The sequence below is a fragment of the Zootoca vivipara genome, chromosome 12, assembly GCF_965207765.1.
Source record: "Zootoca vivipara chromosome 12, rZooViv2.hap1.1, whole genome shotgun sequence".
Classification (NCBI taxonomy): domain Eukaryota; kingdom Metazoa; phylum Chordata; class Lepidosauria; order Squamata; family Lacertidae; genus Zootoca; species Zootoca vivipara.
This window is the reverse complement of record NC_142595.1, coordinates 12,229,572-12,246,342: the sequence shown is the minus strand read 5'-3', so window position 1 is coordinate 12,246,342 and position 16,771 is coordinate 12,229,572. Positions and strand designations below refer to the sequence as shown.

The window sequence follows — 16,771 nt, the reverse complement described above, 5'->3', positions numbered from 1 at the left end:
CAACGGTAACCCTGGTTTAAGGAGCCATTTGGGGCCCAGCTTATATTTAGTTATTTAGTGAGGAGAAAGCACACACTTCTCATCATGTTCCAAGGCTGAACCATGGAATTGAGAACAGGGTTTTTGTGTGTTTGTACTGGGATGTTTTTAGTTGCTTTTTATCGGATTTGCGCTGTCTGTGCAGCGCTGGGTTCTCGTGGCTAGAAAGGGCTGTAAAACGAAATAGCTGTCCAACTAAGCCACTGAAAGCAGCAAAGGAAAGTGTCCCGGAGCCATGTGGAGCAGTGCAACTTTTATATCTTGGCCTGTGCACGAGATTGTACTGCAATCTGAAATGCTTCCGCCTTGAAGGCTCTCTAAGCCTCAGCTGTTCAGAACTGTTGCGCTTTAGGTTGCCTTCAAAGCGAAAGCATTTCAGAACACGGCATAATTTGAAAGTTGCACCGTCCGGCCTGCTCCAGACGAGTGGAGGCGGCGTATATCAGCTGGGAGAAGGCATTCTGTGCATGCTCAGAGACACACTCGTGCCATGATTTCCTGCGCTGGACTGTGGAGCTGCCACACCATTGCAGGTCCCGGAATCTGTGTGAAAATAGTTGTAAGCAGTTGCTTTCTTTCCACAATGGCCTGTCTCCCCCCAGTACCACCTGGTCTGACTAGCAGTGGATTTCCAAGGTGTCGTGCAGGGACTTTCACAGCCCTCCTACCCAAAATTCTGGGCTCCATCCTCATGAAAATATGTGTCCTGCTATTGGGCTAGGGCCCTAACTCTGAACAATCCAGGTCTCTCGGCCAGCTAAGAAATTTGCAATGTTATTTAGGCATGGGGGAATGTGACTCCAACATGGCAAACCAGGGTGTGGATGGGGCGGAGGTGTTGATCTGGGATTCTGGGGGCCGCAGGTCTAACCCTGGGGACGCCTCCACCTCTCTCAATTTTCCACGGGAGGAAATTCAAGTTGGTGCAAAATGACGAGAGGAGCTGGGGGCTTGTTTTTGTCTCCCTGGACTGTCCGATAAATATGTAGATCAGAGGTTAAGAGAGCTGTGGCTTTGTGGTTGCTGTGCTTAGCTTTTAAAATTGCAGCGTTCAGAGTTCAGCAGGTCTTGTGACAAGCCTAGCGTAGAGGCAAGGCGCTTACACTCTCCCCTCCTGCCCCGTCTCCCCTGGCAGCTAGGCAGCTTTTGTCCGTGACTGTCCTCTCACTGCTTGGACTCGCTTGCTCCTGCCCAGGCTGTCCGCTAACTCCTCACGGAGCAGGTTGGTGTTTGTGCATCTGCCGTGTCAGTTTGGGGGTAGATTAATAGCCGTGAAGCGCAGTTGCTTGCATCCTGGCTGCCGTGGCTGGTAAAGGGACTTGCTAGGAAGCGGAAGGGAGACTACTACCGGTAATATAATATTGAGCACTTTGCCACGTTCCTCTGTGGGTGGAGGGCTGTGCACCATTCTGCTCAAGTTTCTCTTGTGAAGTCTTTTTTTATATATAAAAAGATTGGATTTTAAGACGTATAAACATACAACAAAAAACAATTCAAAATCCAAATATCGAGATTACTCTGAATCTCCTGACTCCCCACCCCCACCCTAATCTCTTCCATGGGTCTTAATGATTAGATTTACAACTGCATATCAATACTTATCCAAATTTTTATCCTTCTAAATTATCCATACTTTCCATTACTTTACAATTGTGGTTAAAACCTGCTAATGTTTTAACCTGCTTACAGTGGTCTTGTAAGTAAATTATAAACTTTTCCCATTCTTTTTTAAAGTTCTTGTCTTCTTTTTTTCTGAGCTTCCTAGTTACCGGTAATTTTGCCATGTCGGCATGGTCCATCAGCTTGGTTTGCCATTCTTCTCTGGCCGGGGTTATCTCTTTCTTCCATCTTTGTCTCTTGTGAAGGCTTAGTGGATAGTGGCTGCTCATTCTAGGACCCTGCTGAATGATCGTGCGGCTCTGAGAAGGAAATTGGTCCCTGTGGTCCAACGGGCCGCTGTCCTGATGGGATGAGTTGCATGCAGCTTGGCTCGCTTGCTTGAGCCGCCTAGCGGCATTGCTCAGTTAGCACCTTTCTGCAGCTCACCTGCTCTCCGTATCTGGTGTTATGGGCTCTTCTGGGTTGTGTAGCCTGATCTTTGGAGTGGGGAGGTTCTGGGTGGGCAATGCTGCTTCCCCTCAGGGGCTTCAACTGAATGGCCTTTTGGTTGCTTTCAGGTCTGTGATTCTAGATCAGATATAAGGCCCAAATCTCCTCCATTGGAGGTTTTAAAGCAAAGGCTAGGCAGCCATCCGTCATGGATGCTTTAGCTGAGATTCCTGTGTCGCCCGGGGTTGGACTAGATGACCCTCAGGTTCCCCTCCAGCTCTACAATTCTGTGATTCTAGGCGCCTGCCATGAGCTGAGCTCCCTGAGCCTGTAGAAGAAGCAGGAAGGACCTAGGTTCCCTGGCCTAATTCGAGAAGGGAACTGGGCTCGGGGGACTTGTCTCACAACTTTTGAGGGGTGTGTTTCGCACTCATGGCCAGCTCCCTGGTTGCTTGGTCCCCTAAGATGCTGATGGGAGTTGTAGCATCTGGAGAGCATCAGGTTGGAGGAAGGCTGTCCTAGCTGGCCTCTGGTCTCCAACTCTGCTCATATGACTGTTATGTGGTGGGCATTCCAGACTAATCATCACAGAGGTCAGGATGGTGGTGTTTGATTTTCTTCCTGTTTGCTTTTTCCTCAGGTTACCATGTGATTCCGGAACTGGGCAGAAGCAGCAATAGATATGCATTCCAACCACAAAGCTGAGAATGGATGCCGGCCCCGAGAAGTTACCCAGGTAAATAATTACAGCCGAGCTGGCCTATGGAGGTGAGGCTTCACTGGCCATAGGGATGTCAAGTGGCTGTGAAACATTTCCAGGGCTTTCCAGAGGAAGGGCTGAGTATCACTTGGAAGTGGAGGCTGGATGCTTGAACAGGCATGTCTCATGATCCCTTTCCATCTGTTCCGTGGAGAGAAGGCCCCCGTTTCAACAGCCATGGATGGTGACAGTCAAGCTCAGCCCTTCTTGAGTCATCCACAACCTGCTATGAGATTCATTCTGAACACGGAACATTGCCTCCCCTCCCTGGTTTTCATAGAATCACAGAATTGTAGAGCTGGGACTCCCAAGGGTCATCTATGCCAACCCCCTTCAATGCAGGATTCTTTAGCCCAACGTGGGACTCAAACCCACAATCCTGAGATCAAGAGTCTCATGCTCTGCCAACTGGGCTACCCCAGGACACTGGCATTATTGACCGTTGCCAGCATTTCTATAATTTCTCTCTTCCTTACACATCCCATTCCCTAATTTCTTCTCCAACCTAAGCCTACCGACTTCCTTCAATTACTTTTCTTCTAAACAGATGCTCATTTCTTCTTTTTAAGATCCTCAAGGCTAATTCAAGATTGTTGTTGTTGTTTAGTCGTGTCCGACTCTTCGTGACCCCATGGACCATAGCACGCCAGGCACTCCTGTCTTGCACTGCCTCCCGCAGTTTGGTCAAACTCATGTTCGTAGCTTCGAAAACACTGTCCAACCATCTCGTCCTCTGTCGTCCCCTTCTCCTAGTGCCCTCAATCTTTCCCAACATCAGGGTCTTTTCCAAGGATTCTTCTCTTCTCATGAGGTGGCCAAAGTATTGGAGCCTCAGCTTCAGGATCTGTCCTTCCAGTGAGCACTCAGGGCTGATTTCCTGAAGAATGGATAGGTTTGATCTTCTTGCAGTCCATGGGACTGTCAAGAGTCTCCTCCAGCACCATAATTCAAAAGCATCAATTCTTCGGCGATCAGCCTTCTTTATGGTCCAGCTCTCACTTCCATACATCACTAATTCAAGATTATTGTAGTTCAATCCAGTATGAGATCCCAAACAGAGGAAAATTAATTTCAACCAAATACTCCAAAGTACAGTAATTGAGGTACAATGGTACCTCGCTAGACGAACCACGAAAAAATCGCAAGACGAAAACGTTTAGCGATTTTTTGGCAGACTCGCAAGACGAAGTTTTCTATGGCCGTGCCATAGAGAACTTCGCAAGACGAAGCAGGGCGCCGCGAAAAGGAAGTCAGACCGAGAGCCTGGCCGCCTCACGCTTCCTCCGCCGCCATCGCCCGGAGCCCGGCTGCCTCGCGCTTCCGCAGCAGCCGGATCCCCCCTCACTCACCTTAAGCCTGCCTGCCTGCACGCGAACAGGCTGGCTGGCTGGTTGGGTGTGAGGGTCCAGCTGCTGGGGAAGGAGGGAGGGAGCCTCTCCCTGGCCCTCCTCCTGCTTCCCCCTGAAAAACTTCCGGCCGTGGCGGGTGAGTCGGCGCCTTTTTTGCGCTTCCCCCCCATAGGAACGCATGAATTACATTTCAATACATTCCTATGGGAAACTGCGCTTCGCAAGACGAAATTATCGCAACACTTAACGACTCGTGGAACGAATTAATTTCGTCTTGCGAGGTACCGCTGTATACAAATGGAGGAAGCAGAAGGTGTTTACCAGTAGGCTTAAATAAAAAAGGCAATAACAGCAGCCTGGAGAAATTTATGTCAAGTTGTGTAAAAATATTCTTTTTCTGCTGGCACCATATTTTTATCATGATTCAACAACAGGAAGCAAATCTTTATAAAACCTGAAAGCACAGAAAAGGTCTACAACAACTTGGATAGAAAACTACTTGTAGGGTTTTCAGCCCATGGACAGTATAGTAAATAATATACAAATAATCTCCTCCTCTGACCATCCTCTTTTGCCATGGGGAAGGCATAGTTGGAAAATGTAGATCTTGTAAGTATTGCGGATGGGCATGATCAGCTGTAAGATGACAACACCAGAAGGAAAATGTTAACAGGTAATTTCAATATCAAGTTGTGATATCTCCTTAATCATAGAATTGTAGAGTTGGAAGGGAACCTGAGGATCATCTAGTCCAACCCCCTGCAATGCAGGAATATGCACCTGTCCCATACAGGGATAAAACCTGCAACCTTGGCATCACCAGCACCATGATCTAACCTACTGAGCTATAATCAGTGCCATTGCTTCAGGGGCGCTGATATTCTCACATTTATTGCTCCACCTACAATCTGTTTGTTGCTCAAACAGACGTAGTTTAGGTAACTTGAATCTGATCATATGACTACGTAGGTCTGAAATAGTACATAAATAGCACCTTGTGTTTATAGCCTTAGCTTCACAATCCTCTTCTCAACCGTTCAGATTTTTTTAAAAAAATATTTTTTATTAATTTTTACACATATTTTCCCGCATAACATCCTTTTAAACATCATTTCAAATTTTTTGGCTATCACAGCCTAAGACTTCCTTCAACCTTGACTGATGGTTTTCTAAAGTCTTTCCAATTATGCATTTTGTTACTATTATTATTGCTATAAATTCAAATTTCTAATACATCTATTTATAATTCTTTTCACAATAATTTATAAATTGCTCCTTACAAAACTTCTTTTAACCCTACAAGCGATGTCAATTGCTTGCAATTGCTTTCCAAATATATCAAAAACTTCTTCCATTCCTTTAGGAAAGTCTGGTCCTGCTGGTTCCGAATTTTCCCTGTTAGTCTCGCCATCTCAGCATAGTTCATCAGTTTCTCTTGCCATTCTTCTTTAGTTGGTATTTCTTCTTGTTTCCATTTTTGGGCTAATAGTATCCTTGCTGCAGTTATCGCATATAAAAACTTTTTTTCTCATTCTTATGAATTTCTGTACCCACAATACCCAATAGAAGGGCTTCTGGTTTTTTAACAAATGTATATTTCAACATTTTTTTCATCCCATTATAAATCATTTCCCAGAAGTCCTTCACTTTCTTACATTCCCACCACACATGGTAAAAGGTACCCTCTTTTTTCTTTACGTTTCCAACATTTATTATCTGTTTTAAACATTTTAGCCACCCTTCGGCTCTTAACACAGTGCGCTACAATTGAGCCCTTCCTGCTGTCCTCAACATTTTGGCAATATCCTTAGGGAGGAGGGCTTTCTTTAATCTTGGCCCTAACCTAATACAGCCTCTGTTTTGTGCTACCCTAGTTGATCAAGACACATCTGGTGAACTCCATCAAAGCGCTGCAGAAACATTACGTGACCTCCGACGCCCTCGTAACCAGTGACGATGGAGATGCGAACACCCTCTGCTGTGCCCTCGAAGCAGTGTTTGTGCATGGCTTGAAGGCCAAGCACATCAAGGCAGAATCGGGAGCAAAAGGGAGAAAATTTGGCGGCCGCCTGCCCCTTCCCCAGCCAGCCTTTTGGGCCCTGCTGAAAACTATCACACACAGGTGAGGTGGGGAAGACAGCTGCTTTTGAGGGTGGAGATTACAGCCATCAGCAAAATCGGCTGGTATTACGTGTTTGAACATTGCTGGGGATGGAGTCGGGCAGTGAGATGCAAATGTGAGATTTCTGCTTACGGTGGATAACCAAAGTTCAAGGGGGTGTGGCTGATGGAGGGACCTCTCATCTCTTCTTGAAAGTCCTGCTAGGAATTTAGGCAGATATAGGCAAAAAAGTGTCAGGGGCTGGCTGGACCATGAGGAGTGGCTGGAGGTCTCTGTCGGAGAACCTCAAAGGGGAGCCTCAGAAGAGGAAGGCTTTGGGGTGGGGTGGGACAATGAAGACAGGTCAGAGGAGGAATGGGGGATAAAAAAGCTTCTGGTTTTTAAACAACCCCCCCTTTCCGAGGTCCTTCAGAGCTGCAGCATTAATGGGCCTTGTGCTCTCTCCCCCTTTCCTGCTTCTCTCTTTACTTTTCTCCAGAAACATCATTTCTGAGCTGGAACACCTGGACTTCATCAACACAGACGTGGGCCGCTGCCGTGCTTGGCTAAGGCTGGCGCTGAATGACGGCCTGATGGAATGCTACCTGAAGCTCTTGCTCCACGAGAAAGCCCACCTCTACGAGTATTACCATTCCCCAGCCCTGCTTCTGGACACCGAGGAGGTTGAGTTCCTTCTCACTTACCTGCAAGGCTTGTCCTCCTTGGCTTTCGACCTCTCCTACAAGTCGGCAGTCTTGAACGAATGGACGTTCACGCCTCTATCCCTGTCGGGACTTTGCCCAGCCTCAGAGCCGCTTGTGAGTTTGGAGCCCCGGAGGAAAGAATCGCTGGGCTCCCTCTCGCTGTCTTCTGGCTCGGATGACGCCGAGGCTTCCCCAGCACTCTTGCCCGCCGCCAAAAGCCAACAGGCAGAGAAACTCACAGCATCCGACCTGAGCATCAGCACAACAGGTTCTTCACAGCTGTCCTCCAGCCTCGGCTCCGACGGCCTTCCCCCTGGGACATCTGCTGCCACGCAGAATGCGGACAGGGGTGAGGAGCCCATCTCGGAGGACGCTGAACTTGGCGTGGCAACAGCAGAAGACTTGGACCAGTCCCTCCAAGAGTGAGTATGCGAAGGAAAGGGCCAGACCTCATTAGAGCTGGGTGATGTATTGGTAAACTGGTGTTCAGATCCTGATACCGGTTTCAGACAGTCTGAGCTAGCAATGCATCACGGTGGGCAGGGAGTCATGGATGTATTCCTAGGTCAAATTGCCTGCAGACAGCAAAGCCGCAGGCAGGCAGGCGGTTGGAGCCTGAGAAGGTTTGGGGCAAGCACGTTCTTGGGCTCTGTCTGCCTACCTGCCTGCCCCTCCTTCTTGCGCAAACCAGAGATGCATTGGGGCTTGCACAGTTGGGGGGGCAGGAGGCTTCCCACCCCACAGTTGAGCAGTTTAAGGAAGCCCCCATGCCCGTCCAGCTTGCATGAGCCAGAATGGTACGGGGGCTTGCTCATTGGAACTGGGCAATGTATCTCAGCCGTTTCTAAGGTGGGGAGGGAGAAGCCACCGAGATACATTCCAGACCTCATGATATATCAGCATATCACAGTATTCAGCTGGTGATATATCACCACTGAGCCTCTTGGGCTTGCCGATCAGAAGGTCAGCGGTTCAAATCCCTGCGACGGAGTGAGTTCCCATTGCTGTGTCCCAGCTTCTGCCAACCTAGCAGTTGAAAAGCACGCCAGTGCAATTAGATAAATAGGTACATCTGTGGCAAGAAGGTAAATGGCGTTTCCGTGCGCTCTGGTTTCCGTCATGGTGTTTTGTTGCGCCAGAAGTGGTTTAGTCATGCTGGCCACATGACCCGGAAAGCTGTCTGTGGACAAATGCCGGCTCCCTCGGCCTGAAAGTGAGATGAGTGCCGCAACCCCAGAGTCGCCTTTGACTGGACTTAATCGTCCAGGGGTCCTTTACCTTTATTATACCTTTATATAACGATATTGAAAACCAGATTTCGCCTAGACCTTACCATATCTTACTTTGGCAATGAGTTTATTTTATTTTTTCCTAATCTTTATCTTGGTGAACCTGGGAGGTTCCAGGTGGATAACAGCATATTATTAAAATCATGCATAGAAGGCTGGATTAATGTATGGAAACCAACCTTCTTCCCCTACCTAACAGAAAGTTGCTCTGATATTGTTAGACCTCTTTGTCAGGCATTTCCTGCCCCTTTGAGTATATATGAAGTGTCCCCAACTCCCCGATGAACATACGTTCCACTTCCAGTTTTCAACTCTCTGCTTGGAATGGTCCGTGACATCACAGCAGTGCAGCCAATGGACAAGGGGCTTGCCCACAGTTGGCATGCGATGTCTGGTTTTGAATCTGTTAACATGATATTTCTACCAGGTTGAGTGGTCAGAGTTTCTTTCTTTTTGTTTTATTAAATTTATAGGTCGCCCTTCATCCAAGGATCGCAGGGCGGCTTGCAGTATTATGCGTAGCCCAGTCCAGATCACAAATTTGACTAATTAGAGAACTTGATCACATACTTACACAGCCAATAGAGAGGTGCTTTCTCAGCCTCAAATAATACTCTCAGATTGAAAACCGCGAAAGCGCTAATTGAGATAGTTGCTTCTGAGTAGCATAGTGAGGTTTATTACCGAAAAGGTGTTGCCGTACTGTTCGCAGAAGCTGAAGTCATTGTCTTTTAAGCCCAGTATCCTGATCTAAGCTGCAATCCTAAAAACATACCGTACTTACCTGGGAATAAACCCCACTGTGTTTTTTCAAATAAATAAGCACGCCTAGGATTGCACTGCTAGTAAAAAAGCCCAGACCCAGGTGGCGCTGTGGTTAAACCAATGAGCCTAGGGCTTGCTGATCAGAAGGTCAGCGGTTCGAATCCCTGCGACGGGGTGAGCTCCCGTTGCTCGGTCCCAGCTCCTGCCAACCTAGCAGTTCGAAAGCACATCAAAGTGCAAGTAGATAAATAGGAACCGCTACAGCGGGAAGGTAAACGGCGTTTCCATGTGCTGCTCTGGTTCGCCAGAAGCGGCTTTGTCATGCGAGATGAGCGCGCAACCCCAGAGTCGGTCACGACTGGACCTAATGGTCAGGGGTCCCTTTACCTTTACCTTGGATTGCACTGCTAGTAAAAAAGCCCAGAGAGACAGAACATTATGGTACCACACAATCACCATTCACCTTGGTGAGCCAAAGTGCTAATAGAGTGCTTAAGGCATTCTATTAGATGACTAATACATACGTGGTGTGAAGCTAAGATCCCAGAGGAAGCTGTGGATCCCAGAGGAAATCACCCATTACTGACACGTATACAAAGCTACAACTTTTTAGTTGTAGCTTTCCCAACACAACCTCCTCTACCCTCTTTAGCTTTTTGAACTCAGCAGATAATTCCCAGTATCGAAGGAAGAGCCACACTAGCTTTCCATTTTGACATTTATTGGTGTTAAGCAAATACTGCAATAGGTATTGTGCCTGAAAATACCTTTTAAGCCATCTTCCAGGTCCACAACACCCTTTTGTACGAGATGAGGAAGCTGTGGCTGGGGGTGGCTAAGGAAGAATTTGAACTCATGTCTGAGTCACAACATACTACCCGCCGTGTTACTTTCTGTATACCTATCCACTCCATTCTCAAAAGGGAGTGCTAAACCACACAAAAAAGCAAATTCCTTTGCATTAATCTTACTATCCAACTCAGTGCATAGAACTAACACATTTGTTAGTGTGCTAAAATTCCTTATTTCAGGCTAGAATTGGTGTCTTAGAAGATAATGAGCCTGGAGATCATTTGATGTCCAAAGGGGATTACTTGCCTCTGTTGGCATAGCACAGAGTTTCCCAAACTTGGATCTCTAGCTGTTTTTGGACTACAACTCCCATCATCCCTAGCTAACAGGACCAATGGGGTCAGGGATGATGGGCGTTGTAGTCCAAAAGCAGCTGGAGAGAGACCCAAGTTTGGGAAACCCTGGCATAGCACACGGTATAGTGGGAGATGCGATCAAACAGATAACATGCCCCCCCCCCACACATATGTTTGAGTTTTGTTTTAAACTTTTGTTTTTCTTTCAAGGGTGCTAGCAGAATTCAGCAGAGCACAGGGAAAGCCGGAATCGGCAGAAGCCAAGCAAGTTGACACCCTGTCGGCTTCTTCCTCACTGCAGTGCCCCTGTCCCGCCACTGATCTCTGCACCACACGCCTTCCTTGTCCTGTAACAGCTAAACACACTGCCAACATCAAACCACCTCCTGACGCGGCAGACTCACAGCTTCCAAGTCCAGGTGACCCACCTCAAACCAAGGAAGCAGCTCCCAGTACCCGGGTCCAGCAAGCGTCTGCGCTGGACACAGAAAACGTCGCGAAAGGAGTAGCGGGTGCACCCCAAACTCATCGTAGCATCAAGAGAGGAGGGGCTAAATATAGGATCAGTCAAGTTGTTATCCATGAGGAAAGCCATCCAAGGACAGGACGACTTCTCTCGCCAATCTCACCTGTAAGTCATATCTTGTCTCCCCCCAAATCCCATGTTGTTGTTGTTTAGTCGTTTAGTCGTGTCCGACTCTTCGTGACCCCATGGACCAGAGCACGCCAGGCACTCCTGTCTTGCACTGCCTCCCACAGTTTGGTCAAACTCATGTTCGTAGCTTCGAGAACACTGTCCAACCATCTCGTCCTCTGTCGTCCCCCTCTCCTAGTGCCCTCAATCTTTCCCAACATCAGGGTCTTTTCCAGGGAGTCTTCTCTTCTCATGAGGTGGCCAAAGTATTGGAGGCTCAGCTTCACGATCTGTCCTTCCAGTGAACCAAATCCCATGAGGTCCTGTTAAAATCTTTAATATTTTGCTCTTGTGAAAAGAAAATTCAAGATGGGATTTCCTTATAGCTCTGGTGGCAAGGGCGAAAGCACAAATGTTTTGCTCAAAAGCCCAGTGACAGCGTGTCCCTGAAGTTTTGTGAATGTGTTTGGTGCACTAGAGGGTTTTTGACTTCTTGGCCAAGCTTGGAATTTTAGGAGATTGTACTGCGATTTTAAAAGGGCATCCCTGCCCGCCCGCCTCCCCCAGCCCGAATTAGCCTGACTAGTCCTTCTTGAGTTTTTATTTTCACTATTTATTGAATGATCTCACTGTTCATTCACGATCCTCTGGGAACCTGAGGGGGCGTGGGGAGGCTTAGCGTGCTCAAATGTGGCTGTTGGTCTGGCGTCAACCTGCCTCTTGTGACTTAATATTCATTATAGGTACAAGAATTAGCAGAGTCTCTCCTGCTCCTCTCAGTCAGTGAGTGGTGTTTCATTTGTTTATTATGGTTATAGACCAGCTCAAGAGTGAGTGGTGTTGATGAAGCAGTTACTTTGCAGGTCAGGAAATGCTTTTCCTTGCAGTTAATTGGAAACGTCCTCTCCCCAATTCCATTTCCTCTTTGTGCCTCCAAAGGAAGCCTCTCTCTCATACCTGGCGGTCAGCCAATCTACATGTTACACACGCAGCAGGAAGTGATGTCATGCTGCTTGAGTCAACCTGCCCAAATACCTGCTCTGCATTCTACAGAGGAGAGCCCTTTAAAACCTTAAGGTTCAGCGGTTGAGAGCTTGCTGCACTGCGTCCTCTTAAGACTTCGGATAGGCGTTCCCCTAACCAGTCACCGTGGGTCCTGTGTCTACTGTATGGAGATCTGGGAGGCATGAGTTTATATCACATCTCAGCCCGTGACTCACCAGGCGGAAATCATTGCCTTGGTTCCTCATCTATAAAATAGGCATATTAATCATCTGTCTTGCAAAGCTACTGCCAGGGCAAACAAGGTAGAAATCCCGTGCAGGGCTGAACCAATATTTCAAATTCCTGAATGTATTGCAGATCTCTAGGGGACACGGTGCTTGTCATTTTTCTAGTGATACACAAATTATTAACCATAATGATAATCAAGGTGGTTCCTGCATTGCCCGGGGTCAGACTAGATGACCCTTGGAGTCCCTTCCGACTCTCTAGTTCTATGATTCTATGCTTAACAATAGGTGGATTTTTTAAAAAATAAAATAAAATTAAAACTACTTTTTTCTGAAGTTTCTGTTATAATTTTCTCTCTCTTTAAGATAACCTCATTCAAAATTAAATCTGAACTTAACACAAATTTGTTAGTTTTTTAAGTACCAGAAGGCCCTTTGTTGTCTGTGATGCCCCCTCCTTCTTTGGTGATCCCTCGTAGCCGAGTAAGCTTGTCTTCCATGAACATGGTCTTAACAGTGAGTCCGTAAGTGACTGTGGAGGCCAGTTCTGGATATACATGTCCTTCCACAGTGGGGACATAGCTTTCTGGGGAGGAGTTGATCACGGTGAGGGTTTGCCAAGTGTGCCTTCCTCTCAGCACGTTTCTCCCTTTCGTCCTGAGTTCGAGCGTCTTCAAAGCCTTTGGTAAAGGCTGTTCTCCAATTGGAGCGCTCGCAGGCCAGTGATTCCCAGTTGTCGGTGTTAATACTACATTTTTAAAGATTTGCCTTGAGAGAGTCTTTAAACCTCTTTTGTTGACCACCAACGTTATGCTTTCCACTTTTAAGTTCGGAATAGAGTACGGTGGTGCCTCGCTTAACGAATGCCCTGCTTAACGAAATTTCCACTTAACGAAAGGATCTTTCGAGCGGAGGTTGCCTCGCTAGACGAATCCGCTTTACAAAAAATTCGTCTAGCGAATCGCGGTTTCCCCATAGGAATGCATTGAAATTCAATTAATGCGTTCCTATGGGCAAAAAAAATTTCAAGAAAATTTCAATGCATTCCTATGGGATTCGCTAGACGAATTTTCCGTTATAAGAAAAGACCCGTGGAACGAATTAAATTCGTCTAGCGAGGCACCACTGTAGTTGCTTTGGAAGATGATAATCAGGCATCTCACAACATGACCAGTCCAACAAAGCTGATGTTGCAGAATCATTGCTTCAATCATGCCATCCTGTATTTCACTGTGATCATCAACTCAGCCCGCATAGACTAAGGTTACCAGATTTTTTTTAATGAATCCAGGGACACTATAAATACATACATACATACTACGTGTTCGGTATGTTTATGCTGCAGCAATGGCGGTGGCAGAGGAGCCGCCGCTGCCTTGACCTCAACCACCACATTTCCCGTTCCTCTGAGGCTTCTATCTCCTTTCTCCAGGAGCCTGGGCAGTTCCTGAGTTGTTGGAGAAGGAGGGCCGAGATCGGTGGCAGTGGTGAGGCTCGGGCAGCGCGATGCCTCCCTTCCCATCGGAGCAGCCCCAATCCCATTCCTACTTGCGTGCAAGCAGGAGGGGGCGGGGATCCCTCAGCTGGGGAGGGAGGCTTCCCGTTGCCTAACTGAGAGATCCCTGCCCCTTCCTGCTTGCATGCAAGTAGGAGTTGGGAGGCTGCTCCGATAGGCAACATGAAGCCTCCCTTCACAGCTTAGTTCAGGGGTCCCCAGACTTACCGGCGTTTGGGCCGGTTCCCACCGCGCCGATCGCGCGGTGGGCCGGAGGACGGGGGAGCGCGCGCCTGTGCGGGCCGGCGGGCGGGGGAGTGTGCGCCCGTGCATGCGCACGGGCGCTTACTGGTGTGGCGGTGCGCTTCCAGGGTGGAAAAAGCGCCGAAAATCCTTTGTGCGCATGCATATGGGCCTCCCCCGACCCGGAAGTGCACCAGAAATGACCTCTTCCAGGTTGGGAGAGGCCCATACGCATGCGCACAAAGGATTTTCGGCGCTTTTCCCCCGACCCCGAAGAGTGCTGCCGCGCTGCGCGCCATAAGAGCGGGCGGCGGGCGGCGGGGGTCGTCGCGGGCCGGATTGGCAGGCCAATTGGGCCGCATCCGGTCCCCGGGCCGTAGTCTGGGGACCCCTGGCTTAGTTTCTGGGGTCAGGGAAAGTGGAGGCAGCCTGGAAGCTGCAACTTAGAGCCCCTGCACCACCATCGTATGGGGACTTCCGAGCAGCTCCTGAAGCCAGCCAGAGCCAACTGCTGTGGGCTGCTGAGACTGCCACTGCTGCGTTTCCCGGGGACATTAGATGAAATCCGGGGACATTCCAGGGATGGAATTTGCCCGGGGACTTATTCACAAATCTGGGTGGTAACCCTAGCATAGACCCTTAAGCCCAACTCCCCGAGTGCTACAATGTGTTCAGTTTGGAAGAAATTAGTAACCTTTAAACCAATTAAACAATTTTGCGCTCAGTAATTTTGCTTTCAGATAAACTTATGCCACAGCCAAATCTTACTCCACTTTGATCAGTGGGGCTTGTTTCTGATTAAGGGTGGATAAGACAATGGCCTAAAGCTTCAAGTAAATTATCTTGCTTAGTATCCTTCATAAGGAGACATATTTGGTTCTGCAATACCAAAAGCTGTGTGGGCAGCATGGGCAGAGGTTTTGAATTGCGGTTACCTAAGTGTCCTAGGGACGCAGGTGGCGCTGTGGGTTAAACCACAGAGCCTAGGGCTTGCCGATCAGAAGGTCGACAGTTCAAATCCCTGCAACAGGATGAGCTCCCATTGCTCGGTCCCAGCTCCTGCCAACCTAGCAGTTCATAAGCACGTCAAAGTGCAAGTAGATAAATAGGTACTGCTACAGCGGGAAGGTAAACGGCGTTTCCGTGTGTTTCTCTGGTTTGCCAGAAGCGGCTTTGTCATGCTGGCTACATGACCTGGAAGATGTACGTCGGCTCCCTCGGCCAATAACGCGAGATGAGCGCCGCAACCCCAGAGTCGGTCACGACTGGACCTAATGGTCAGGGGTCCCTTTACCTTTAAGTGTCCTATACTGTATAAGTTTCATTAGAGCACACAGTTAGAATGCACGCTTGCTCAAAAAGTATGTGAGCTTTCATTTTAGATCAAGTTTTATCACTGGTGTCTTTTTTTGATGGTTTAAATTTGACAGTTTTGACCGCCTTAATTTAAAACAGGCCACCCTTGGGATAACAACCACCTCTATTCAATGCCTCCCCTATTGATTGCTCCCACCATATGGTCATCAGGGTGTATTTAGACTTGGATCAAGGGGTCTCCATTTAGGTCTTAGCCACTGATAAACCTACCCACTACAAATACTGACCCTGTTCTAAATCAATTGAGGGAGGCTCATGCAGGTGATGGTTGGGGTCAAACACCCCACTTTTCTTTCTCCTTTGGAAACCCCTTTCCCTCCCTTTTCCTCCATGTCCGAGCAGGATGTTGGGAGAAAGCTAGACCAGTGTTGTCGAGGGGCTGAACCAATTGCTCATGGGAGACTTATTTCCCCTCCTTCAATCTCTCCATTTCTTTTGGCTTTTCATCCTGGTTCCCCCCCCTCCTTCCCCCTTGGGCTCCCCACCCTCTGCTACTTGAAATTACGCTAAGGGGCACAGCCTTTCCAGCCCTACTGCAGGGCCTAGGCAGGAATTGTGCCACTTCTATAAAGTCCTTAGCGCGGTAAAAAGGTTGTTTGCTACTTGTTAATGTCCCTGTTGAATAGTCCAGCTGAATTCAGCTCTTTTTGTTCCCCAACAGAAAACAAGCTGGATCACCGCAGATGACATTTACCTTCCCTCTCCTCCTCCTGACGGAACAGCAAAAAGTCTCTCCCGTTCACTCAGTCCTTCGCCAGAGCGCCCTGCAGATAGCCAGCCATCAATACCAAGCGGCACTCTGGATCAAGACAAGCTTCACATGACCTCAGCCAAGGCCAGGAAGCCCAAACTGTCCCCCGAGGTGGAATCGAAGGGGTTTAGTGTCGTTCACCGAAGGCAAATGGGTAACTGTCTTTCTGCCATGGGACGAATGATGGGGCAGGGAGGAGAAAGTGATAGAAGATAAATTTGGGGTTGGCTTTAGCAGCCCAACTACCCACCAAGGGACTCAGTGTCCCCTAAGTCGGAGAATAACATGTAGAGGCAGGAACCAGTCAAAGCAAGGCAAATCTTTATTTTTTTCCTGTTGCAACATAGTTCCCGCCCTTGCAAGGAGGGGAGGACCTAGAATAAAAGTGTGTAACAACTTTTAAAGACTTTAGGATTTGCCAGACCCCCTAGCCCAAAGACCACCTACAAGCATCATACCAGTAAGAGGCAGTCTACAAGAGAAATTTGAGAGTGTGGCTTGTCCTCCTGTCTTTCAAGATATCAGATAACGGTCACTGATTGTCTTATCCTGGTCAGTCTGGGCCATTCTTTCAAAATGGTAAATACCTTGGTTCTTAAATCCATTGTCCCAGACTTCCCTTATTCATGTGAGAAATCTGTTTACAGGGTTTGAAGGATTTTGCAAGTGAAAAGAACTATTTCCAAGATCATAGAATCGTAGAGCTGGAAGGGACCCCAAGGGTCATCTATTCTAACCCCCTGAATTGCAGGACTGACACTTCCTTCTACTGCAGAGAAAACATTTGGGGTCATTAAGAGAGTCAAGATGGCCACGGGATTGCTCCCCTGTACTG

At 48.1% G+C, this 16,771-nt stretch overlaps 1 protein-coding gene across 5 annotated transcripts in view; it reads left to right on the top strand.

Moving 5' to 3' along the window:
- PLEKHM1 (pleckstrin homology and RUN domain containing M1) overlaps nucleotides 1–16,771 on the top strand; it is a 36,970-nt gene that overhangs the window by 10,039 nt on the left and 10,160 nt on the right. For 3 of the 5 annotated variants that reach the window (XM_035135890.3, XM_035135892.3, XM_035135891.3), the window contains exons 2-6: nucleotides 2,729–2,824; nucleotides 6,072–6,319; nucleotides 6,798–7,424; nucleotides 10,415–10,835; nucleotides 15,847–16,090. In XM_035135890.3, the coding sequence (XP_034991781.3) occupies nucleotides 2,771–2,824; nucleotides 6,072–6,319; nucleotides 6,798–7,424; nucleotides 10,415–10,835; nucleotides 15,847–16,090 (1,594 nt within the window). In that variant the 5' untranslated portion in view covers nucleotides 2,729–2,770. Of the gene's footprint in view, nucleotides 1–1,240; nucleotides 1,262–1,369; nucleotides 1,390–2,728; nucleotides 2,825–6,071; nucleotides 6,320–6,797; nucleotides 7,425–10,414; nucleotides 10,836–15,846; nucleotides 16,091–16,771 lie in introns of those variants that run through there. The other 2 variants (XM_035135894.3, XM_088654923.1) reach the window with 2 other exon arrangements.